The sequence below is a fragment of the Mauremys reevesii genome, linkage group 6 (genome assembly GCF_016161935.1).
Source record: "Mauremys reevesii isolate NIE-2019 linkage group 6, ASM1616193v1, whole genome shotgun sequence".
NCBI lineage: Eukaryota > Metazoa > Chordata > Testudines > Geoemydidae > Mauremys > Mauremys reevesii.
This window is the reverse complement of record NC_052628.1, coordinates 92,132,732-92,159,498: the sequence shown is the minus strand read 5'-3', so window position 1 is coordinate 92,159,498 and position 26,767 is coordinate 92,132,732. Positions and strand designations below refer to the sequence as shown.

General features: G+C 42.7%; 1 protein-coding gene across 2 annotated transcripts; it reads right to left on the bottom strand.

Moving 5' to 3' along the window:
* Window positions 1–26,617, bottom strand: C6H9orf85 (chromosome 6 C9orf85 homolog). 2 transcript variants are annotated; one of them, XM_039544587.1, is made up of 4 exons: window positions 26,337–26,617; window positions 6,811–6,917; window positions 1,029–1,139; window positions 1–372 (listed from the first exon to the last, which is right to left on the bottom strand). In XM_039544587.1, the coding sequence occupies exons 1-4, from the start codon at window positions 26,571–26,573 to the stop codon at window positions 180–182; spliced, it is 648 nt and encodes a 215-aa protein (XP_039400521.1). In that variant the 5' UTR covers window positions 26,574–26,617; the 3' UTR covers window positions 1–179. The 2 variants fall into 2 exon arrangements, with proteins under 2 accessions (XP_039400521.1, XP_039400522.1); XM_039544588.1 differs by lacking the exons at window positions 1–372; window positions 1,029–1,139; window positions 6,811–6,917 and adding an exon at window positions 12,648–13,413.
* Between the last annotated feature and the right edge of the window lie 150 nt (window positions 26,618–26,767).

The window sequence follows — 26,767 nt, the reverse complement described above, 5'->3', positions numbered from 1 at the left end:
TCTCAAAAAAAATATATAAATGTTCCATTTATTTTAGCAGTGTATTAAGCACTCAAATGTCAGACTTAACGGTCATAGCAGAAATACTAGGTAGGTATCACTTTGACTTTTTTTCTTCAGTTGTACAGTTTCCAGACTAGAACTTTAGCCTTTCATATAAAGATTCTACAGGAACAGTTTCAGACTTCTGTCCTTTCGAACTTCATATTTTTAAAATGTTCCTCAAGCATGTCAGGATTCTTCTCGTCCATGCCATCTAAGTCAATGTCAAAATCCAGTTCATCACTTTCCTCTGACTCCTCTCTTCTACTGATCTTTTTTTGGCAATTTCCAGTAGTCTCATTCTCCATCTTCTCTGGTCCTTTACTGATCCTAAATGGAAACATACAAGTATTATCTGCCAGGCTTTCAGGATCTAATTATTAAACCAGGAGTGGAGCAGAGGGAACTTTTTAAAAAAACAAACCAACAAAACTCTCATTCTGCTGAATGGAAAAACTAATGAAATAGTAGAGAGATGTCCCTGAAGAGAATCCATGAATAGTTCAACATATCAAACTGTTGCTGGCCATAAGCCACATATCAGCAAATTAATACATGATGCTCAGTAAAGAGAAGCTGCTGGCACAAGAGCAATAAAAACACTAAATAGCATAGTTGCTATGCTCTATAGCAACCCTTTTTTTTTTTTTTGCTTACTGTAATTCTGAATAATCAGATGTCAAATTCAAACAGTAAATTAGCTTGTGCATATTTTATGGTACTTAACTTCTTAATCCATTTTAGAGGGCTTAGTTGCAAAGGGTAAATTGCATTTAAAACAGTCTTATTGGGCCTGATCTCATTCCCACTAATGACAATGGCAGTTTCACCCCTGATTTCTGTACGACTGAGGTTGCTGTCTTCTGCTAAATCCTGTCACAGTTACTTAAAGTGCATGCTAACATTAGAAATTTCAAACATGTTTTGTTAAGAGAATGCATGAGCTACAACTAGGGCAGGTAATCAACTTTCACAGAAGTACTTACAGAACTATTTCTTCTTTCTTTCCACATTTAGCACAGACTTCTAATTCACAAGCACAAGATCTACAAATAATATGGTAAGAATCCTTTACAGTCTTTTGGAGGCACTTCACACTATTAAGAAGGAAAACAATATTAGAGTGATTGTGGCTAGTTAGCAAATTGGAATGTTCAACTAATTCTTGAAACAATTAGACTGGTTATTGGAAAGTTTTATAGACCCTTCTCCCCCAAAGTGGGAGAAGACTACTTTCTGTAATAATAAAGTCCTCTATGTATATGCCAATCTCATATGAAATATTACTTAATGTTAAAGAAATATGTTAACTAATTGACTGACTGTACTATCTCATTTCTTTTCTTTAACTTATGTCAGTTTTGGAAAATTTAGACCAAAAGAGGGAAGAATTTTTTAATGATCAAAATGATAGAACACAGATCTGTGTCCACTTATTTGAGCATGCTGTTTGGTTCACTAACACTGCCTGTTTCTTTAAAAGCTCTACAACTTTTCCTATTTCTTTGGCTCAGACAAGAATAGTCCAAGCAGAATATAGTACTGTCATATGCAATTTATAAATGCAAACTACAGATGCAGAGAAAATAATTATACACCTTTGAATTTTTCAATGTACAAAAAATGACTTGAGTCCAAACACACAAGAAGCAGTGTACTATTCCAAACATTTAGAGGCTTTGGTTGCTATTGTCAAAATAAAAATGATAGACATCTGGCCTGAAGGTTAAACTGCCTTCAAATTTGAATGACTCAAACATTCATGATATATCAAAGGTCCTCTCTTTGGACAAAAACCAAGATGATATTTTTGATGTAATATAGTCAGACCCAAAACACCACCCTGAAAGCCAGCCCTTCTCAGCCCTGAAGCACTCAAAGGATTCAAACCCACCGCTTCTTTCACAGTGGGTCTTGCAGAGGAAGCAAAAGAGGCTGGATACCAAGTCATCAGATACTCTTCCAGTTCTTGGAAGGACCAGGTGGGCTAGTAATTAACATTTTATTGGGGCAAGAGGACTACTTTTTTAAACCACAACTTTCAGTCACCATCTGTTGTGCTAGTTTCAAAGACTGAGGAAAGCAAGACCAAACAGTTCAAACAAGCATTAAAACAAGACTAAGCAAAACTAACCATTTTAACTTAAACACCAATAAGCTTTCTTTAAAGATTAGTGCTATTATCAACCTGAGGAAAGGCTGGTGAAAAGAGGACTGAGGGAACGGTCAGGAAGTGTACACTAGAGCACAGGTGTGGTGCCTAGGGCAAAGATCTTTATTCTCAGGGCTCCTATGAGTGTGGATGGCAAAGTCTGGGCTTTCAGACCCAGGTTCCATGGACTTGAGTCCCACTAACCCTGGGCTTACATTGCAGTGCAGACATTGCAGGGCACCAGATCTCATGGAGCTTGAATGTACAGCACCACAAGATAAACTGCTCTAAAATCTTCTGTGGTAATGTCCTGGAAGAGGATGTGAAAAGCTCAGCCTGTAGCAGCAAGGTTTCTAAGGTGTACTCACCCAGACCCTGCAAAGTTTCCAGCCAAAGACATGTCATTCATGCAAAAAAGTTCAAGGAGAACATAAAGTACTAACCTATGCACTTTTACAGTATTCCGTACTATCTGGTTTCTACACAACTCCCTTCCTTGGGCTCCAATCTTTGTCTCACCTTACTCTAGACTACACTGTGCTTCAAAGATAGTGATTCATGGATGTCCGACTCCTCAGGACATTGAAGTGCACAGGAATCATGGTTCTCTGAGAATATAAGCCCTTCATGTACTGTCACGAAGCGCTTTAGTTTCAGTAACTAGCATGATTAAATGTAATGCTAAGAATGGATCTGATCTGAACTCAAAACTTCAATTTTTTTCATGAAAATGTTGTTGTTTTTTGTTTTTGGACCAAGCTGGCTATTTTCTTTTAAAAATTAGTGATTTTATAGCACCGAATATTCCTTCACAAAATAAAAATAAATTTAAATTTCAACTTCTACTGAAGCCACGAAAGCCATAAGAAAGCTTTGGGAACTAATAATGTGATCCAAGTGTCAAGAGCAGCCACTACTGGGATACTTTTAGACTTGCAGGGGGAGCTGCTCTCACTGACTCAATTCAGTAACAAACCAAGTTGAAGGCCAACTGAAATAGTCTTCACTGAATCCTAAACTGGCTCTTCAGAGCATGCCTACCCCTGATGAGGGTAGAAGTGGGATATGTCCACTACTTGCCTTCCATTCAGATTTATCAGTAGCCAGACTTAGACAAACAGTGCAACAGGCCTTTTCTCTTTTGGCCATGAGGACTGCATATCCCATCCCTGTTAAAAGGAGCTCAACTTTTTTCTAGGAGTGGACCATATGGAACTAGCCACAGAATTAAGTCAAGATTTATTTTCAGTATTTTTTTTAAGAATACTTTTGTCATTACACACACTCAACACCTTCAGCCCATTATGCTTTATGTTGTCAGTGAGTGACTTCTATCCACCTGTACTCCCTGAGTTAGCCTGGCCCCCTTGATAAGGGATTTTAGAAGAATTAGGGATAAAAGAATGGCAGGCTAGAGCCTTGTAGAAATTCAATATTGCCTCCCAGGCTGCTTGGCCAACAGCACCCCGAACAGACCACACTATAAACTGCAAGCAAGCACACAACAAACAGACACCAAACAAATATTTGTGGGAATATTTTCTTTGGTTTTCCTTTGCATGGTTTCCAAACTACAGTAGAACCTCAGCTATGAACAGCTTGGGAATGGAGGTTATTCATAACTCTGAACAAAACCTTATGTTTTTCCCCAAAAATGTATAACTGAATATCAGCTTTGAAACTACTATGCAGAAGAAAAATGCTAACCACATTAATTTAAATTAAAAAAAAGTTTCCTTTCCTTGTCAAATTTTTTTTAAAGTGGTTTAACAGTACTGTACTGCATTTGGGGGCGGGAGCGTGTCTCTACTGCTGCTTGATCCCAAAGTTCTGGTTCCAAGTGAGATGTGTGGCTGACCAGTCAGTTTGTATCTCTGGTGTTTAATTCTGAGGTTCTACTGTACCTCAGCTGACACCCTGCATTTTTATTTGAAATGCTGCTTCAAAATTAAGCAATCCTAAATCTCACATGGCTTTGAAACTGGTTCTGATTTGAGCCATAATCAACTTAGGCAGGGGCAGCTCCAGGCCCCAGCACGCCAAGTGCATGCTTGGGGTGGCACGCCACGGGGGGCGCTCTGCTGGTCACTGGGAGGGCGGCAGGCGGCTCCGGTGGACCTCCCGCAGACGTGCCTGTGGAGGGTCCGCTATCCCACGGCTTCGGTGGAGCATCCGCAGGCACTTCTGCGGGAGGTCAACCGGAGCTGCGGGACCGGCTACCAGCAGAGCGCCCCTGCGACGTGCCGCCGTGCTTGGGGCTGCAAAATGGCTAGAGCAGCCCCTGAACTTAGCAAAGCTGAAGAACCTGGTCTGAGTTTCATGTCTGGAATGGAACCATGGGATGTTGCTTACATTTTATAAATGTCTTCTGCATCCAGTTTCTGGCAAGTATCAGTGAGTTATGATTGATGGAATGTCACATAACACTAGATCACTTAATAATTTCCAGCAGCCAAGATAGCATGAACAAGATGGAAAAGCTGTACAAAAATATTTCAGTCCATTTTTTATCTTAAACAGCAGCTTGACTGGTTTCAGAATACTAAACTCTGAGAAATTTAGAGATTAATTAGTCCCTTAATAGCCCTTTAAAACCCAGACCTCTCCCTCTTTACCACTTATGGCCTGAAATGGTGATCTTTTCTTCACGTCCAGAACAGAGCTGGTGCTAGCCAACTGGGGGGCCTAAGCAAGAATATCTGAGTCTTTTGAGATATTTTTAGGAATTTTCTAAAAGTAAAGTTAAACTTTGAAGGCAAACTGACATTCCGTTTTTGTTTGCTTTCCCAAATTGATCAAACATACCACACACCCTTAGTAACCCATTAAATAGCCTTTGTTACTCAAGTTACTATGAAGCAATTGATGTTTTTCACTCTGGTTTTAGTATTTTGAGCTCTAGGAGGACACTATTCATAATTCTGAAATCTATAAGTAACATCCACAAAAAATTAAATGGTACAAGTTGCCAAAATCTGCAATGAAGACAATAACTTCAGCAGACATAGAGGAACTGCAAAATGGGCAAGTGTTTGTATGTACTTTTTTATAGAGTAGCGTTTTTCAACAGTTTAAGTTTAGAACCATGTACACCCAGTGTATAATTAATCGTATGAAGTAGTTGCAACTGAAGATGCTAATCTCCAGATTATGGGACCCATTCCAACCCCCTAATAATTTTAGTTGCCTTTCTCTGAACCTTTTCTAGTGCCAGTATTTCTTTTTTGAGATGAGGAGACCACATCTGTACGCAGTATTCAAGAAGTGGGCATACCATCGATTTTATATAAGGACAATAATATATTCTCTATTCTCTATCCCCTTTTTAATGATTCATAACATCCTGTTTGGGGTTGGGGGGTGTGGTGGGTTTGGTGTTTTTTTTTTTTGTTTTGTTTTTTTTGTTAAACCACCTCTGCACACTGCGTGGACATCTTTAGAGAACTAGCCATGATGACTCCAAGATCTTTTTCCTGATTTGTTGTAGCTAAATTAGCCCCCATCATGTTGTATGTCTAGTTGGGGTTATTTTTTCCAATGTGCATTACTTTACATTACTTTGCAACTCTAAAAAAAATAAAGGAATGTTTTAAGAATATTTTTCGTAATCTGTTTAATGTGACCTGCACATCAGTAAGCATTCTATTAGCTAAAATTACGTATTTTGGCCTGATCCTGCAATTAAATCTGCAGAGGCTGAGCTGTGCATCCTCACAGCTCCAGTGATGTCCGTTTATAAGGGGCAGTTTGTAATAGTGGCAGCCTTTATTTGTGTATGTTGAGAATAAGGAATATCTGATAACTGCCAGAACCATCTATTCTATCTCAGCTACTGAAGAGAATTTTTTAAAATTAAAGTTGATTTGATTTTAATGTTACTCATAGAGATGGAAGGACAAGAAAAATCTACTGATGAAAACTATCACCTGCATGGAGGCCATTCCTATGTTATACAATATATTCCTATGAAACAACACTTTTAAAGCCCAATTACAGACAAGGAAGTTTTGCCTGCATTAAAAAAAAGTGTAAGTCCTAAAAGGGTTTCTTTAGGCCCCTAATAGCTCTGTTAGATGCCTATTCAGTTATTCATTTGGTAGTACTGAATGAGGTTTGACAGGCTCCAAGATTGAAAAAAATACATTCATCTGGTTAAAAATTCAACCCCTTTTCCCCACCTCTCCTCCCCCCCGCAGTTAATCTTGGGTACTGTAAAAATAGAGAAGTTTCAGTGTCCCTGACTGACTTTGCAATCTTGGGACAATCACTTGTTTCTGTGCCTCAGGTTTGTCTATTTACAGGATTATGATAATTAGGTCCCTCACAAGCACTGTGATGCACAAAGATGTTTAGGAATTTTAATGAAAGGTGCCATATATGTAGTATAAAAACAAAAAAAACCCCATTGGTTTGCATTTTTAAGAGAACATAACACTTTATTAAAAAGTAAATACAACATTGTAAGCTTTGTTGGAACTTCAGCCTACTGAATTGAGTTCAATACTATAGGAATTACATCTCTTCTACACAACAAAATGAAATTTCCAAAAATGGTACACCCCAAAAGAGGTTCATAAATTATACAGTGATTAGCTGTGAAGTAATTGTTGACTCACCATTTCTTTGGTTTTGATAGTGGTTTGTATTTGCTGAATTTTACACGCCACTCCAAGACTTCCTTACAGCGCTGACACACTCCATCATGAAGCTTTGCATTGATTTTCTTTTTAAAAAAAAAAAAAAAAATTGTGCTTGAAGTGTCGTCATCTTTTATAAACCAACCAATTAGCAACTATTCATCAGTTTACTTAAAAAAAAACAAAACACCTCTTATGAAGTAATTCCATCTTCTTTTGATATCATGCAGCTAGAGTACTGGGGGAAAGATGTATTCTAATGGCAGTGCAAGAACAATGAGTTCATATGTTTATCTACCTGTTCTTATGTTAGTGATAAAGATACTGAACACTTCCAAGCATTCCTAAAAATCAGTAAAAGTAAGCATTGCCAGACTACATCCAAAGAGTAAAATGCATGTGTTTGTTTAGTATGGAAATGGATTTTGAGACACCAGCTTTGTTCACTGAAGACAGGTTACAAGTTTAATACCTATAATTTACAATATATTAGGCTTTAGCAATGATGTACATTAAGTGGGTTGCCTTGGACTTTTCTAAAAGCAGTGCCACATCTTATACCACCACAAGGACACTTAATGTCTTCCATACCATGAACTACGTTCCTTTTTTCTTTTTAAAGAAAGGAAATATGATCAGTTGAACTAAAGTGTTTCCATGATGAGGGAAAGCTTAGTATAGGTACATTTTGCCCCACCACCATCACCCAAAAAAAAGTCGTCCTAATCACTGAATTAGATGAGAATACAGTACACATGAAGAAATCACTAGTTGCACTAGAAAATAGTTATCCAGGGCATAGGGAACCTTGGCTTCCTTAAACAGCCCTCCTTTCTTAGGGCATAGCTACACTTGCAGATCCTAGAGTGCTTTGAGTTAAACCAGCCTTCAGAGTGCAGTAGGGAAAGCGCTGTAGTCTGTCCTCACTGACAGCGTGACCACATTAGCAGCTCTTGCAATGGCCACAGAGACCAGTGCAGTGTGGTAGCTAGCCCAGAGCAGCGGGGGACACGACAGGGCTCAGGACAGAAGGAGCTTGCTGGCAGCAGCTGCTGTCTCAACTTGCTTATCAACTTAAAAAGACAGTGTACTTAAAGGGGCAATGCAGGCTCACACACTGTGTGTCTGTCTGTCTCTGCCATGCTGTCTCCCCTACCTCCACTCGTGCTGCCTTAGGGAGTGTGAGGCTACATTAACAACAATGTGTTAACCCTTAAGGGCTCAGCTGAGTGCTAGTTCATCATTTAGCAGTAAGGCATTCCCTGGGAAATATCCCACCCTCTGACTCCACCACCTCAACCAAGCTACATAATCATCATTGCTCTGTACAGTATTAAATTGTTTAAAACTTATAGTGTGTGTACACTATATATAGTCTTTTGTCTGGTGAAAATAATTTCCCTGGAACCTAACCCCTCCTATTTACATTCATTCGTATGGGGAAACTGGATTCACTTAACATCATTTTGCTTAAAGTAGCATTTTTCAGGAATATAACTACAACATTAAGCGAGGAGTTACTGTATTCCAATACTCATTTAATCTTCCATACCTACCTACTTAAGATAGATGTAATTGTTAATAGTGCAAAGAAGTAGTTTCCTTAGTATAGGTTCTTAGATCTTTTAATAAGCCTCAGGCTGAGTGCACATCCATTTTATCTCCTGAATCTTCAAACTTTCAGGAATACCAACTCTAATTTCTCTGACCGCCTTAGCCATTCTTTATTCTACCTGAATACAAGAAGCTTACGTTCCTTCCCACCTGATTTAAGGCCAATCAATTTACTTAGCAGGTTAGAATATTTTTTGCAAATATTTTACACTATAACCACCCCTACCTCTTTAGTGACAATTTTTCCCACAGTCCTACAGACAAGTTGAGAAATAAGACTCAGACAGCCATTTCCCTTCAGCCTTCCATTGCAACTGACAAAAACTGGAGAGTAGATTTTTGGGAAGAAGTATTCTATTACTACTCATATCTCCTCTGATGGGTACAATCCTTGGCTCTCCCCCCATATCACAGATGTGACCTAGAGACCCTACCCTTACCTTCATCTCCTCCGCTTTTGCCTGAGGCCTTATTTACTTTGGGAAATTTGTGCACATGGTGATAGTTTTGGACTGGGAAAGCGCCACCAGCAGTAAAAGTAATGGAAACAAATGTAGACAAGAAGCTAATGCTTTTAGTCACCATGACATCTAATCCTACTCTGCACCACTGAAGAATATGTATTGCTACTCATGCCTCCTCAAAACAAAAAAACCCCACCCTAACTTTTCCAGGGTGGAGGCCCCCTGAAAGTTGTCTTAGAATCCTTCTGGTAATCAGCCATACAGACCTTTTCAAGGAAAACCTACCATAAGTGGGAGGGGAAGCTACCGAGCTACTGAAGCTTCACAAGTACTTTGCAGCTGCATAAAAGAGACTGCGTTTTTGGGGGTTTTTTTTGCTGGTACAGGAAAAAAAACAAAGGGAAAGGATTCTTACTTTTCTTTAAAATTTTAAGTTTAAATATCTAACCAAAGGGGTCTTATCTACCATATGTGGGATTCAGGAGAGAAATCAAATCTGGGCCAGCAAGTTCTTTCCCACCTTTGTTCCTTGAAGAGTTTCCAGTATCTACTCCCTTTATTAAAAAAAACAAAAAGCTGTCACCATGTTTTACTGGCATCATAAGTCGTACAAAGCATTTTCTTTGTCAGGAATACTTGTTCTGTTTAATAAATTAAAAAACAAATAATATGAGGTTTGACTTCCTATGAGTCATTAAGAAGGGTAATGCTTCTTCCAATTGCTATGAACTGGCGATGGAATACGTACTTCTAGTTGGACGAACTCCCCCCCCCCCTTTTTTTTTTAAACTAGGTTTAGAGTAGAGCCAAAAATTAAAAAGAATCCACACCTGGAAAACCAGAACTGCTTGAGAAAACAAAATGGAGGATCACTAATAATTATAGCCATTTCAGACATACGAATATTATCTGATCATAGCGATAAATCCTGTGAGAATTCATCTACAAAACGTACAATAGTTGATTTAAGATGTGTGAAGTAACTAAGCCCAAAAATATCACAGTAAAATAAGGAAAAAGCAGTGATATTACCAGATTTTTTTGCATACTTTCTACAGGTATAGCTAATTACAAAGAGGCATAGTACAAGACATTCAAAAAAAAACTGCATAACTAACAAGTGACTGCATCAACAGAGATGCTTACATAAAAGTGTAGTAAAAAATTAGATCAATGATAAGTACAAATACTTTTTTCAGTGGAAAAGAAACCACTAGCCTTTTCATTTGCAAGTGTTAAAACAATCTTAACTGGAGAAAAGTGTGTGGGTTTTGGGTTTTTTATGGTGTTTTGTTTTGGTTTTGGGGGGGGGGGGGGAGAAGACTACAAAAAAGTGTTGGTGAGACATTCTGCAGACTAAAAATTACCCATATTGTCTGAATAGATCTGTTAGTGTTGAGAGATGTTTAAAAATCTCAAGTAGCCTACTAGTACACATCAAGATGATCTACTAATTAATAAAACTAATTGTAGTCTTAAAGGAAAACTGCAGTAATTATACTACATATAAACAAGAATGTATTTTTACTATAACAAATACACATTCAAAAACTAAGGCTGGGATTTCCAAAGGAGCTTAAGGGAATTAGATGTCCAAACTTTTTTTTTTAATAGGTTCCTTTGAAAATACTAGCTCATCTTTCAATCTGTTTCTATCTATTTTAAAGTTTCATACCGTCCACCATCTCTATAGTATCTAAGCATCTTCTCCATATGGTCAACCACAATAGTGAAGTTGCTAATAGGCTTCATGAATCCTCTGGCTCATCTATCTTTTGGCGGGGGGTGTGGAAAATTCTGCTTGGAATATGGGTTTTTGTTGTGCTGGTTGTCTGTTTTATTACAGGGTTTCTGGGGTTATTTTGGGTGGTGGGGAATCAATGTTACAAGTACCATACTTGTTTGGAAAGGCTGCTTGCTTCTTTTTGGTTTTGTTTTTAAAGACTGATTTGAAGAGCCCTTAGATTTTAATCCTCAAGTCCAAAAAGATCCTCAGCATCACCAGAAAAAGAAGAATGATCTGGCAGTGAGTTCCTCCTTGAGTGAACAGAAAACAAAGCCTGAGATGGGGAGCAGTAGAAAGAATCTTCCACTTTTCATTCCAGAGGGAATACAAGTGGAACAGAAACTGGTTGCTTCACTGAGGACTTGGGTACACTTGCGAGTTACGGCATAATAAAGGAGCCCCGGGCGCCCTAGCTCACTCCACGTCCATGCTGGCAAGGCATGTAGAGCACCCTGACTCCGTGAGTACAGCACTGCTGGTACTCCACCTCGGTGAGAGGAATAACGTTTGCTGCACCTTGGCTACAATGCATGGGCGTCAGTGTGAACGAGGTGTTGGGTTACTGCTCTCTGATCAGCCTCCGGAAACATCCCATAATCCCCTTAAGTCAAATGGCCACTCTTGTCATTGTTTTGAACTCCTGTAGGAATGCAGAAATGCCTTTTCAAAGCTCAGTTTCTGACAGCCGGCATGCAAGTCATTAGTGTGGAATGCTGTGAGAGAGGTGGGGGGGAGGGATGTACGGGGGTCTGCTGCTGTCTGAACTTACATAACAGCATGCTGACATGCCCTCCCCACCCCAAACCCTACACTCTCCCCCCACATACACAACACGCTCCCTGTCACACTCCATTCCACCCCATTTGAAAAGCACGTTGCAGTCACTTGCATGCTGGGATAGCAGCCCATAATGCACTGCTCCCAATGCCGCTGCAACTGCTGCAAATGTGGCCACACCAGTGCGCAAGCAGCTGTCAGTGTGGACAGACTGCAGCACTTTCCCTACTGCGCTCTCTGAAGGCGGGTTTAACTCACAGCGCTCTACATCTGCAAGTGTAGCCATGCCCTGCTCAGGCAGCCCCAGACACAAACTTTCAACCCTGTTATCTAACTATTCTCTCAAGTCTTAAGTGCTGATTCCTTCCTAGAATTGCTATCTCTAAACCTCTTAAAAGTGGGAGTTGGAGTAGTGGCGGCAATGCCTCTGCCTCTACTTTTCAATTTTTATTTTATTTTTTTAAGGAAAAACTTTTCTGTGCCAAGTCCAAAGCTCCTTGGCTTCCCAGACCATGCTCCCACCTGCAAAACAAAAACCTCTCAGAACTGGATTTTAACATATATTCCAAAGCGGGACTTAAAGGGACTGGAGCCTCTCCAACTCCACCATGGAAGCTCTAAGTTTCTTCCGTCTTCACAGACTGGAGGTTACTTGTGATCCTTGCAGGCTCAAGTGGTGAACTTCAGGCAGATTGAATATCTGTTAAGTAAATGCTCCTCACCAATGTATCAAAGGCATTATGTAAGGTAGCCTTACAGACATTTCTCACATGAAGGACAGATCTTAAACCCAGTCTTCCCCCAGGATTTGCCATTACAGCTGAAAAAACTTCATAGAGTTAGAAGGGATTGATCAGAAACCCTTAAATACTGCAGGCTTTAATTATCATTATGCAAATAACTACTGTGGCATAAAATGATTGGAGAATAGACACATCTAAGCAATTCATCTAGTTGTCGTGTTTGATTAACAAAAAGATTTTCACACCTGATCCTGTTCAACTTATGTCAACAGCAGTTTCACCATTCTCTTTAATGGAACTGCAACTAACCCTTATTTTCTTAACATGGAATATATTTGTATTTAAGTATATAGTCTATACAATAACTTAATCTAGATTTCTGATGAAGCAGTTTATCTATCTTCATTCTACAACTACTTAACTTTCCACCTTAGTACAGTAAACATAAAAACTTGGTCTCAAAATAGAGTGGTTTTTTTTATTCTAAACTAATTATTATTATACGTGGTGCACGCAGCACCACCTATAGTCAAGTTTGCCTGAAACTTCGCATTATAAGACCTAGCTTTCAGTGTTTACAACTTTGCCAAACAAACTGACAAGTCTGTTTTCCACGCTGAGTGTCTGCCTAAGGCAGAATCTTTTTTGGAAAAGTTTCAACTGAGAGTTCAGCCATTTCTAAATAATATTAGGGAAAAACAATATTCAATCCATATTTTTTATTTCCAACCATTCCATTGAGAAGCCTTCATTCTTTGGAGCATGTAAACAAAATTTGGCAGGGGGTTTCCCCGCTGTCAGGGATGACTTTTGCTATCCTTATGAAAAGTTGTCCAAATTTTGCCAAGTGATAAACCTTTGAAAAATCTCTGTTCACAAATGCTCAGCAGACACTTGTTAGAATTTGGCAGTTAAATTCTCTGAAGATTCTAGCTGCCATGAGAACACTCCATCTTTTCACAGGAGCTGTGTGCCAACTGCACAGTGTGTGCACCATCCCCACACAGTGACTGAGCATGCTCCATCTCAGGACCACAGGGAAAATCCTTCTCAGGCCCTGCAATTGCTGCTCCTGGCTGCTGGGGGCCAGCATGGCACCAGGCACTGGAACTGAAACTGAGAGCACTGATACTGTCCCTCCTGTGCTCTTAATGCTCCTGCTGGAGCCCAGGCAGTATGGAGAAGGAGGAAGATTCAACTGTAGAGGGGGAAAAATACATCATGTGATCATGTAATTGAAGACTGTCATAGTACATATGCAGAAGGGAGATAAATTGAAATTGCATAGGCAGCCTTAATTTTGTTTTTTCCTAACTGTTGAGTGCTTGGCCTTGCAAACGTAATATTCTTTTAACACTTTTTATAGTGTAATCAGATATTCAAGATATCACCACAGCATAAACATCCTAGCACCCTTCTGGATTTGTGAAGAAAACTTTACTTCAGCCACCATGCTTTTAAATATCAGAGGGGTAACCGTGCTAGTCTGGATCTGTAAAAGCAGCAAAGCGTCCTGTGGCACCTTATAGACTAACAGACGTACTGGAGCATGAGCTTTCGTGGCTGAATACCCACTTCGTCAGATGCATGCTTTTAAAGGCACCTTTAGGTATGTGCCTTTTTTGTATACTAATTTACAGTGTGATGTTTAAAAAAACAGAACTCTGGGATAAAGTACTAAAATATGGACCTTCCCTTTAAAACAGACCATTCTGAAAATGACCGATTTGTTTTCAGCTAAGAGTCCTTTTCCTATTGTCTCAACCATACTCGTTTAGGATAAATTTAATTGCAAAACTTAGTACTGTAGTCTGAGTTAAAATTTAAAGCTCTGCAAACCAGTGCATAATATTTTCTCTCCCCCGCCCCCCAACATACTCCTGAATCAGTATGCAGTAATTTGTATTCTTAAGACCATCTTTGTATCATTAGCCATTTTAATATGTTACGGAGGTACAACACGACACTGCTTAACAATAACTTCATTATTGTTAAGTAGTGTACTTTTAAAAAAGGAGTCAGCATCCCTTACAGATACTTCACTAATTTCCAATAATACACTGTGACTGGTACTGGAGAAGGAAACATTTACTACTGGAGTGATGACAAAGATAGGATCAGCAATGTGTAATGTACTTGGAATGCACGGGGCCATACCCAAGAGAATTGCAATGCATGTAATAACTCTGAAGAACACATACTTTTCCAAGTACTAGTTGGAAATAATTCATAGTTGATAGATAAATACCTGTTTGTGAAGCTATGAGAAATCCTGAGTTCATTTTAATGGAGACATGAAGCACTGAACACTATCATTATCAGACAAAGAATGATGCTCATTTCCTGTTGGCACTAGGTTTCCTGTACTAGCCCTGTTCCTGCAGAAACCAGCTGGCATATAGCAATGAAAACAATCAGCATATTGTATATTTTTTCAATTCTGAGGTATGTTAGTTTTAAACAAGTCTCACAGGAACATCAATTAAAGATACATGCTCTTTCTCCCGCCCTCCCCAATCCCTCAACTTCCTTAGTCGGAGCCCAGCCCTGCCCATATTAGTCATAATTTAACTTTTTTCCTTTTTACACTGAAACTCCAAAGTTCACCTTAAATTAAGATCAGGTGACTGGCTCACAAGACAAAGAAGCTATGACTCATACGCCCAGTCTTCTACAGTTCCAGCAACATATGCTTCAATAATATGAAACTACAGAGCTCTTATCTAAGGTCCTCTCCCACAAAGACATGCACTGAGTAGTACCAGTGACTTTTATTTAAAATAAACAGTACATGTGAGAATCTTTAATAAAGGGTAATACAAATGTAGCAAATCACTTTACAATTTGAAGAACTAGTCCAATTTCTTAATAGCTAAAGTATAATTAACATTTATCTAATTACCTTGTCTTCATTGGCATAATTAGTATTTAGTTATCTGAAGATTCCTTTTTCTTTTGGATTTAAGATTGTCAGAAATCACATATGTTGAATGCCATTTTAATACTCAATTCAAAGCTTAAAAAAAAACCAGGAAAACTGACCTATCAATAACCACTAACAATTTTCAAATAAATATTTTTAGTCAAATTATGATAAAATGCTATGGAAATAATAGCATGATGCCTAAACAAGAATGTAATTTTATCGCCTTGGGTCCCGAAAACACAATACCACAATTTTAATTTAAAAAAAAAAATTATACAGATGTAAAGAGTAGAAGTAGTTAGGAATAGGGGCAGGAAAATGTCTTAAACAGACCGAGCAGTGCAAGTGGAAACCCCTACCAGACCTATAGTGAAACAAACGAATAAAGAGAAGAGACCTGTATCATAAATCCAAAAGGAGCCAACAGATGTGTAGCTGGATTTGCAGTCAGTGAAAGGGAGAAACAATCCAGAGCTTTAAAAACCAAAAGGGCAATTTCAAATCAGATACAGAAATGGAAGAGAATAGCAGTTTGCCTGCTCCTCTGCAACAAAGGCTGTTGCAGAATGCCTGTAAGCCTGTCTGTCCCCTGTCCTCTGATGCCTTGCCAGCATCTCCTATGCCATTCCAACCTGTGGTGTTTGTGCAGCAGACACAGTGAAATGTAGTAATCAGTCAGAGGGCTTGGTTGGGTGGAACCACAAGAGAGCTAAACATGTGGGAGTAGCTGCCAGCTATTGTATGTGTTATTTATAGGGCTTCTGGCTTTCCAGGTTTGTTAGTTTCACTTTGGGGGGCGGGGTTTGTTTGTTTGTTTTTTGTTTTTAAGCAATTTTGAAGTTTTCTGTAGATGTCCAAAAATCAGAGGGGTTTGGAACTCTTTTGTATACTGTATTGAGTAATGTCTTTAATGTCCTCTTGGTGCTTGAAACACTAATGTTAAAACAGCACTATGTTGAAGTGCATTTGGGAATCTACTGTGCACCAGCAGGGCCTACAGAGACCAACTAATATGCAACACATTTAGTGTGCTTTAGAAATCGTATCTCTAGTCCATGTTATGACTCTACACATTACTTTTATCTAGGGCTTGTCTATACATAAACATTTCTGGTGCTTATTGGATAAACACCAATATTTTGTTTGTACGGAGGGTTTTTATCAGCTACAACCAAAAATCAGAAGACCCAGTTATAGTCAATGTATAAGAATTTAACCAGCCAAAAATTACCACGTTGTAAAAATAAATAAAACCCCACGCTTGACATCTAGACTGTAACATGGGAATATTTTTAGTTTTTTCTATTACAGGGACTTTTTTTGGCTAAAAACATAATCCAGGTGAAGACCAAGTGATGCTGCTAAAAACAAAAAATTCTGGAGCTGTGAACTTGCCATCCACTGAGGGCATCTGACTCATGCTGGACTTCATCAACGCAGAGAAGCAGTGAGTGAAAGTGGAATAACTTCTTCCATTTTCAATTGTTTAACTCAGTTATTCTATTAAAAGGGGGTAGAATGCAATTCAAATTTGTGCATTATGCTTATTGATCAACAAAGGCAGGAATGAACATCGTTTGGTACTTTACATGCTCCCCTGGCTGCCTATAAGATTATTAATGGACTAAAACTTCCAGTGGCTTCATACACATTCATGAACCAGAAAGACAGGTTGCAGTGGCCCTGTGAGTATAGCTAACTGGTCTGTGTCAGTTTCTCAGAGCAGGAAACAACATTTGTAATGTAGTAGTCACCAGCTAAAGAACGCTCTGGCAGAGGTGATTAGACTGATCCCACCCATAACTGTGTTCAAACCCAAACAAAACAAGCTTTTGATAAGGCCTTCCCCTACTAGTAGTATTACCTTCCACAGTGACTCAATGTGGACATTATGAAGGGGAGGGGGAGAAGAAACATCAAGAGGAGGAGGAAGAGTGGATTAACACAGGCACATCTCTTTGGAAAAAGTGTGAAGACACTGAAATTATAGCCCTCTTTAGGGTACACTCCCTGTTTTATTATCGCAAGTAGATATTCTGGGGATATCCTTTTAAACTTTAAGGATGTTGCTCTTCATTCTAAAGAATAGAACTGAAAGTTGTTGGGGGCGGGCATTCTTGAAGTGCACTACAAAATGCTGATCTGAGATTGGGTGCAGTGGCAAGGAAAAAATTGGCAGTGTGCATTAATCTCAGGTAGGTGTTTGACATGTTAGATATGCATTATGAGAGGTAATGTACTCGTTGCTATGCAAAATTCAGTTTAACCTTTTGTTTTTACATCTGGCAGTGGTTCCAATGATACATAACAGAAGTTGATATCACAACAGAGACCACAACCTATTCCCAAGCCTCTCTCCTATGCCACTGTAACCAATGACTTCAAACTAACATCATGTACTGTACTAAAACTCACAAATGGCACACTAACAGCCCTACCCTTCATAATTAAAATACGTGACAGCTATAAATAAGTCTTCTGTATAAAGATACACACAAGACTAAAATTTCACTACACAACCTGCAGACTCAGGATAAAGAGTCAGTCCACAACCAAAAAAAAAAAAATTGTACAGCAGTGACAAACTCTCAATATGTAAACAAAGAATGTGACTGTATACACTGCACAAACTACTCCAGTTAAAATAACTTCTTATTTGTCAGTGTTACAGGTGGCAGTTGTCCAAGTGCAAACAGGTCCCATGTCAATGTAAGGTACTAATAACAGACAATAAAGGGCACCAAATCAGATCACATCTAGTGAGAGCAAATGTTTCAACGCTCCCTGTATCATCTGTGTCCCAGAGGCTAGCGAAGATTAGAAGGGGAAAAAAAACGCACTCACAATGAAATGTTCTCTGGGCTCATGCAGTCCTCCCACACTGAAAGAACCCAGCAGAATGCATGGAGGCAGACAATGTCAGAGTGCAGGAAACCACTAAATGAACGCAAGGACATGTGGCAGGATCAAGATGATAGGTGGCGGCAGCATGATGAGAAGAGGCAGGATGCAATGCTGAGGCTACTAGAAGATCAAACTGATTCTCCAGAGTATTGTTGAGATGCAGGAAAGGCAGCAGGAGCACAGACCGCCGCTGCAGATCCTGTGCAACCAACCGCTCTCCTCCCCAAGTTCCATAGCCTCCTCGCCCAGAGGCCCAAGAATGTGGTGGGGGGGGGGTATCTCTGGGCACCCAACCACTCCACCCCAAAGAACTGCTCAAGCAACAAAAGGCTGGCATTCAATAAGTTTTGAAGTGCAGTGTGGCCTTGTCCACCCCTCCTGGGCTACCTTGGCAGTTATCCCCTCATTTGTATGATAAAGTAATAAAGAATGCTTGAATTTGAAACAACAATGACTTTATTGCTTCTGCAAGTGGTGATCGAAGAGGGGAGGGGAGGGGAGGGCAGTTGGCTTACAGGGAAGTAGAGAGAACCAAGGGGGTGGATTTTCATCAAGGATAAACAGAACTGTCACACCGTAGCCTGGCCAGTCATGAAACTGGTTTTCAAAGCTTCTGAGGTACAGCGTGCCCTGCTGTGCTCTTCTAACTGCCTTGGTGTCTGGTTGCACATAATCAGCAGCCAGATGATTTGCCTCAACTTCTCACCCTGCCATAAACATCTCCCCCTTACTCTCACAGATATTGTGGAACACACACAGCAAGCAGTAATAACAATGGGAAAATTGGTTTCACTGAAGTCTAACCGAGTCAGTAAACTGCGCCAGCGCGTTTTTAAACATCTGAAGGAACATTCTACTGCCATTCTGCACTTGCTAAGCCTATAGGTGCCTGTGTACGGCTTCACGGGCCATGGCATTAAGTGGTAGGCTGGGTCACCAAGGATAACTATAGGCATTTCAACATCCCCAACGGTTATTTTCTGGTCTGAAAGTAAGTCCCTTGCTGCAGCCGTTCACACAGACCAGAGTTCCTAAAGATGCGAGCGTCATGTACTTTTCCCAGTCATCCCACGTTGATATTGGTGAAACATCCTTTGTAATCCACCAGTGCTTGCAGCACCAATGGAAAGCACCCCTTTCGGTTTATGTACTGGCTGCCTTGGTGCTCCAGTCCCAAGATAGGGATATGCGTTCCATCTATCGCCCCATCACAGTTAGGGAATCCATTTGCAGCATTTCCCAGAGTCACTACCCTTGACATCAGATCTTTTATTGTGTGGGCTACTTGGATCACAGCAGCCCCTACAGTAGATTTCCCCATTGCAAATTGATTCCTGACTGACCAGTAGCAGTCAGGCACTGCAAGCTTCCAGAGGGCTATCACCACTTGCTTGTGAACTGTGAGGGCTGCTCTCATCTTGGTATTCTTGTGCTTCAGGGCAAGGGAAAGCAAGTCACAAAGTTCCATGAAAGTGCCCTTAGGTATGCGAAAGTTTCGCAGCCACTGGGAATCGTCCCAGACCCGCAACACTATGCAGTCCCACCAGTCTGTGCTTGTTTCCCAGGCCCAGATTCAGCATTCCATGGCAAGAACCTGCTCCATTACCACGATGATATCCAAATTGCCAGGGCCCGTGCTTTGAGAGAAGTCTGTGTCCATGTCCTCATCACTCTCGTCACCACGCTGCCGTTGCCTCCTCGCCTGCTTTTGCAGGTTCTGGTGCTGCATACACTGCAGGATAATGCGTGTGGTGTTCACAGTGCTTGTAACTGCCGTGGCAATCTGAGCAGACTCCATGCTTGCCATGGTATGGCGTCTGCGCAGAAAAAGGTGCAAAAAGATTCTCAGCTGTTGCTCTCACTACGTGTGTGTGGGAGGGGAGCCTGACGACATGTACCCAGAACCACCCGCAACAATGTTTTTGCCCCATCAGGTGCTGGGAGCTCAACCCAGAATTCACATGGGCGGCGGAGACTGCAAGAACTGTGGGATAGCTACCACGGTGCAACACTCCGAAAGTCGATGCTAGCCTCAGTATTGTGGATGCACTCCGTCGACTTAATGTGCTTAGTGGGGACACACACAATCGACTGTATCAAATCGACCTAATTTCATAGTGTAGACATACCCTTAGAGATATTGACAAGAAATATAAATCCTTTGTTCTTAATGCCACCAGAAATTAGTAACATGATTTTTTTTTTACAACTCTATATTAATTAACTTCAGTTTAGAGCAGTGGTTCTTGAACTTATTAGACCAGCTGCCCTCCTGTTTGTGTCTGTAGTCATTTACACCCCTCTCCTCACAAAAGTACCACCACAGAGCTTTGGAGGCAGAGTGGAGAGCAGCAGTTGCTGGCTGGGCACCCAGCTCTGAAGGCAGCAGGATGCCAGCAGTAGCACAGAAGCAAGGGTGGCAATTTGAAGAGTGATTTTTGTCTATATAATTTTTCACAGAAAACTTAATGCCCCATTGCCATCCTTACTTCTGCACTGCTGCTGCCACCCTGGGGCTAACAGCTGGAGACCCACTGCCTCCAGGGGAGGGACTGACTGTGAGCAGAAGGAAAGCCTGATCCCAGGCTGCCTTCCAGTGAGAGATTGGGAGAGGGAGAAGAGCCAGGGGTTGCAGGGCACCAGCTGTCCCCTTTATCCCTGCCACCCAGGTGTGACAGCCTTTCTGCACAAGCCCCAACCATCTGGGGCTGACAGCCAGATCTCTTTTAAAAAAAAAAAAAAAAGTATCAGAGTTTGTGCCTCTCTAGAGAGGTCCACCCCATAGTCTGAGAACTGCTGGTTTAGAGAAAGAATTAAGCCTGGTCTACACTAGGCGTTTAAACCGGTTTTAGGAGCGTAAAACCGATTTAACGCCACAACCGTCCACACTAGGAGGCACCTTATATCGATTTTAATGGCTCTTTAAACCGGTTTCTGTACTCCTCCCTAACGAGAGGAGTAACGCTAGTATCGGTATTACCATATCGGATTAGGGTTAGTGTGGCCGCTGATCGACGGTATTGGCCTCCGGGCGGTATCCCACAGTGCACCAGTGACCGCTCTGGACAGCATTCTGAACTCGGATGCACTGGCCAGGTAGACAGGAAAAGCCCCGCGAACTTTTGAAATTCATTTCCTGCTTCCCCAGCGTGGAGATCTCATCAGCACAGGTGACCACGCACAGCTCATCAGCACAGTTAACAATGCAGTCTCCTGAGAATCGTAAAAGAGCCCCAGCATGGACTGCACGGGAGGTACTGGATCTGATCGCTATCTGGGGAGAGGATTCAGTGCTAACAGAACTGCGTTCCAAAAGACGAAATGAAAAAGTATTTGAAAGAATTTCTAAGGCTATGACGGATAAAGGCCACAGCAGGGACTCAGTGCAGTGCAGAGTGAAAGTTAAGGGGCTCAGACAAGCCTACCAGAAAACCAAAGAAGCAAACGGAAGGTCCGGGGCAGGTCGAAAAACATGCCGCTTCTATGCTGAGCTGCATGCAATTTTAGGGGGCTGCGCCACAAGTACCCCACCCCTGATCGTGGATTCCGAGGTGGGGGTTGTAATCTCTGCCATGTCTGAGGATTATGCAGATGGGGAAGATGAAGATGAAGAAGATGAGGAAGACCTACCAGAGAGCACACAGCACTCCGTGAGCCCCAGCAGCCAGGAGCTTTTTATCACCCTGACGGAATTACCGTCCTCCCAGCCCTCACAAGCCACTATCCCAGACAATGACGCCATGGAAGGGAGTTCTGGTGAGTGTACCTTTGCAAATAGCAAACATTGTTTTTTAAGCAAGCCTTTTTTAATGATTGATTTGCCCTGAGGACTTGGGATGCATTCGCAGACAGTATAGTTACTTAGAAAAGTTTGTTAACATGTCCGGGGATTGAGAGGAAATCCTCCAGGGACATCTTAATGAAGCGCTCCTGTAGGTACTCCAGAAGCCTTTGCAGAAGGTTTCTGGGCAAGGCAGCCTTGTTCCGCCCACCATGGTAGGACACTTTACCACGCCATGCATGTAGCAAGTAATCAGGTATCATTGCGTGGCAAACCATAGCAGCGTATGGTCCCGGTGACTGCTGGCATTCAAGAAGCATCCGCTCTTTATCTTGTTCTGTTATCCTCAGCAAAGTGATATCGTTCAGGATAACCTGGTTAAAAATCAGGAATTTAAGTAAGGGGGGTGGCCATTTTTCTACTGGGTTCGTGGACTGCAGCAGCTTAAAAAAAAAACTTTCCTGCACGTAGCGAAGCGGGGGGAGGGGAGGAGTGAAATGCCGATGATCTTTTCTGTGTTTGGTCACCGGCGACCTTCCCCAAGCTACCAGACACGCAGTGGGTGGGGGGGTGGGAAGGTTGTTGATTAGCAGGGAGCTAGCGTGGTATTAGCCATGCGTTGGGGGGGAGGGGTAAATCACTACAGAAGCCGAAAGACAGTGGCTTACCATGGCCGCATGCAAGCTGAATTCTGATGCCTGGACCTGTGTCTGTGAGATCTGTAACTCCAGAGCTGCAAGCACTCACTATTAAGATGAAAAATGCGACCTTGTAGGGAAATCACATGTGCTAGGTGAATAGTGCTGTTCACTGTGAAAGAGTATAACCATTGTTCTGTAAAATGTATCTTTCTAAATATTTATCTCCCTCATGCAGCTGCAAATTTTTCAACCATCCCTCCTCCATCCCAAAGGCTAGCACAGATAAGGCAGAGGAAAAAGAAGACGCGAGATGAGATGTTCTCAGATATTATGGAAGTTACACGCAATGAAAGAGCTCATCTGAATGAGTGGAAGGACGTGGTATCAAATTACAGGAAAGAGGCCAGTGAACGTGAGGACAGGAGGGATGAACGTGAGGACAGGAGGGACAACCGAGATGAGAGGTGGCGGCAGGAAGACTGGCAGGAAAATCAGCGGTGGCGGCAGGAAGATCAGCGGTGGCGGGATGCAACTCTGGGGCTGCTGCGTGATCAAACTGACATGCTCCGGCGTCTTGTGGAGCTTCAGGAACAGCAGCAGGATCACAGAGTGCCGCTGCAGCCCCTGTATAACCACCCTCAACCCTCACCATGTTCCACATCCTCCTCACCCAGACGTGTAAGAACGCGTGGGGGGAGGCTCCGTGCACCCGCCCACTCCACCCCCATAGACAGCCCAACCAGAAGGATGTCGTTACTGTGAATTTTTTATTTTAATGGCCTTCTCCATCCCTCCTATCCTCCTCCCAAACCACACCCTTACTTCTCTCCCTCTTTTTATAATGAATCAATAAAGAATTCATGCTTTTTAAATGAGAGTGACTTTATTTGCATAAGTAAGCTGTACTCGAAGGGGGAGGGGGAGTTGCTTACAGGGACTGAGTCAATCAAGGGGGTTGGGTGTTCATCAACAAACACAGCAGTCAAGCTGTACCCTGGCCATTGATGAAGCTCGTTTTCAAAGCTTCTCTGATGCGCACCGCTTCCTGGTGTGCTCTTCTAATCTCCCTGGTGTCTGGCTGCGCGTAATCAGCGGCCAGGTGATTTGCCTCAGCCTCCCACCCCGCCATAAAGGTCTCCCCCTTACTCTCACAGAGATTGTGGAGAATACAGCAAGCAGTAATAACATAGGGGACATTGGTTTGGCTGAGGTCTGAGCGAGTCAGTAATGTCCGCCAGCGCGCCTTTAAACGGCCAAATGCACATTCCACCACCATTCTGCACTTGCTCAGCCTGTAATTGAACAGATCCTGATGACCACTGTCCAGGCTGCCTGTGTATGGCTTCATGAGCCATGGCATCAAGGGGTAGGCTGGGTCCCCCAGGATAACGACAGGCATTTCAACATCCCCAACTGTTATTTTCTGGTCTGGGAAGTAATTCCCTTGCTGCAGCCGTTTAAACAGAGTAGTGCTTCTGAAGACGCGAGCGTCATGAACCCTCCCTGGCCATCCCACGTGGATGTTTGTGAAACGTCCCTTGTGATCTACCAGTGCTTGCAGCACCATTGAAAAGTACCCCTTCCGGTTTACGTACTGGGTGCCCTGGCGCTGCGGTGCCAAGATAGGGATATGGGTTCCATCTATCGCCCCCCCATAGTTAGGGAATCCCAGTGCAGCAAAGCCATCCACTATGGCCTGCACGTTTCCCAGAGTCACAACCTTTCGTAGCAGCAGCTTAGTGATTGCTTTGGCTACTTGCATCACAGCAGCCCCCACAGTAGATTTTCCAAGTCCAAATTGATTCCCGACTGACCGGTAGCTGTCTGGCGTTGCAAGCTTCCACAGGGCTATCGCCACTCGCTTCTCTACTGTGAGGGCTGCTCTCATCTTGGTATTATGGCGTTTCAGGGCAGGGGCAAGCAAGTCACAAAGTTCCATGAAAGTGCCCTTACGCATGCGAAAGTTTCGCAGCCACTGGGAATCGTCCCACACCTGCAACACAATGCGGTCCCACCAGTCGGTGCTTGTTTCCCGGGCCCAAAATCGGCGTTCAATGGATAGAATCTGCCCCATTACCATCAGGATCTCCAAAGCCCGCGGTTTGAGAGAATTCTGTGTCTACGTCCTCATCACTGTCATCGCCGCGCTGCCGTATCCGCCTCCTCCTCGCCTCGGATTGAAGGTCCTGGTTCACCATAGACTGCACAAGAGTGCGCGAGGTGTTTAAAACATTCACGATTGTGGTATGGAGCTGAGCAGGGTCCATGCTTGCTGTGCTATGGCGTCTGCACAGTTCACCAAGCACAAAAAGGCGCGAAACGGTTGTCTGCTGCTCAGGGAGGGAGGGGTGAGACTGTACCCAGAACCACCCGTGACAATGATTTTTGCCCCATCAGGCACTGAGATCTCAACCCGGAAATGCCAAGGGGCGGGGGAGGCTGCGGGAACTATGGGATAGCTACGGGATAGCTACCCACAGTGCAACGCTCCAGAAATCGACGCTAGCCTCGGACCATGGACGCACACTACCGATTTAATGTGTTTAGTGTGGCCGCGCGCACTCGATTTTATAAAATCTGTTTTACAAAACCGGTTTATGCAAATTCGGAATAGTCCCGTAGTGTAGACGTACCCTTAGAGTAGCCAGTTTTGGTTTTGAGCCAGCATATTTTGGTTGTGATGCACTAGCACAAACAAGTTAATGACAGAGTCAAGACCAGAATTCAGATTGTTGATTCTCAGTCTATGCCTTATCCAGAAGATCATCATCATAATAAACAGTCCTAGTTAAGGTCCTCAGTGCTGTACAACTTAAAAACTACTATAAACAATTGAAATATTACATGTGTACATAACCAGTAACTACAAAAAAATAAAGAACAATTTCTATATAAATTTTAGTGAAGTTAGTTATGAGTATTTAAACCTTTATTGCAGGATGGTAAACTATGTGAAACTGTCAGGTTATAATGATCAGGGTCCATCTGAATGTTTGTTTCAGTTTTGTGTCTCAGAGGTGTACACACACCATGAGTTTTTGTTTTGAATTAATCCTAAAACTGAAAATAAATCCCAAAAAGAAGTTTGTCAGTTCAGCATTAAGAAAACCTGTGAATCTTGCATGGTTTTATTAGACTTAAGTCAGCCAGAGCCGCTCACAAAGTTGAGAAACCATTCAAAGACTTTGGTTTGCATCTGTAACAAACCAGTAAATGATTCAATGGCAAAGTTTCCCATCTGTAAAATGGGGATATTTACCTAGCTTCCAGAGGTGGTGTTAATAACTTAAGGCATATGTTACTAAACTCCTGAGACCTTAGGCTGTACCAGTATTATTACACAAACCCTACATTTTCGGCCTAAGCTAGGCTGACAAAGGGTCCCTTTACATTCCAGTTTAGGCAGGTTTACACTTAGCCAACAGACTGGGAGCTGAAGCTACCCCTCCCCTTCTCCCATTAGCGGGCTGGAGAGCGCGTTCTTCCCCAGACGTGGCTTCCATGCCTGGTTTTTAATGATGCCAGGTGAGGTTATTAGTCATTTCAGCTAGTGGCCAGCACAAACTAGCGCTTCCCCGCTCACACCGATCGCGCCCTGCTCAGGTTAGAGGTTTAACGGCTGTTTATCGCACGTTAACGACGATTGCTCAGCACGGTCCAGTGGACAGGGCACGTGACGGACTTGCCGCAGCACCTCACGTGCACCCCTGCTCAAGTTCCCCACTTCCGCCCCGCCCGACAGCTCTGCAGACGGCCCGGGCACACGGGGGCCCTAGGTCCGGCTACTCGCAGCACTTCAGCGCTCTGTCAGGGGAACCCCTCGGCGCGGGGCCCTGGCAGCGCCTCCCCCCGGCCCGGCCGCTCCGTACCTTGCGCTGGGCGCTTGTGTCATACTTGTCATTTTTGAAAACTCGCGAGTTCTGGTGTCTCTGGGGCCGTGAGCGGGCCACGTTCCCCCTCTGGGAACTCATCCTCCCACACCGGGGGCCGCCGCCGCCGCACGTGGCTCCCTGGCCCGCCCCCTGACCCGGAACCTCTCGTCCCACCCCACCGCCGGCCTCGTAACCCGATTGGCTGCGGCGCCAAAGGCAATCGAGCTCTCCCATTGGCTGGAGATCAATGTCAATCGACTGCTTTGTATGCCGGGATTTGTTCCCCTCTGGATTTCTTGTGCTTCCTCATTGGCCCTAGTCTCGCTGCAATCTCATTGGTGCGTTGTGGCCGGCTGCCGGTCAATGAGGCCCTGTCCCCGGCCTACCGCCCCTTGGCCGCTGAACCGCCCTCTGCTCTGCCCAAGTCC

Bases quoted from the DNA above. Each gene is read 5' to 3' on its own strand.
- C6H9orf85 (XM_039544587.1), bottom strand. From the start codon at position 26,573: ATGGGAGAGCTCGATTGCCTTTGGCGCCGCAGCCAATCGGGTTACGAG. The intron at 1,140-6,810 runs GTGAGTCAACAA...CCTTCTTAATAG, and splicing joins CTATCAAAACCAAAGAAATG to TGTGAAGTGCCTCCAAAAGA. The intron at 373-1,028 runs GTAAGTACTTCT...GTTTCCATTTAG, and splicing joins AAGAAAGAAGAAATAGTTCT to GATCAGTAAAGGACCAGAGA.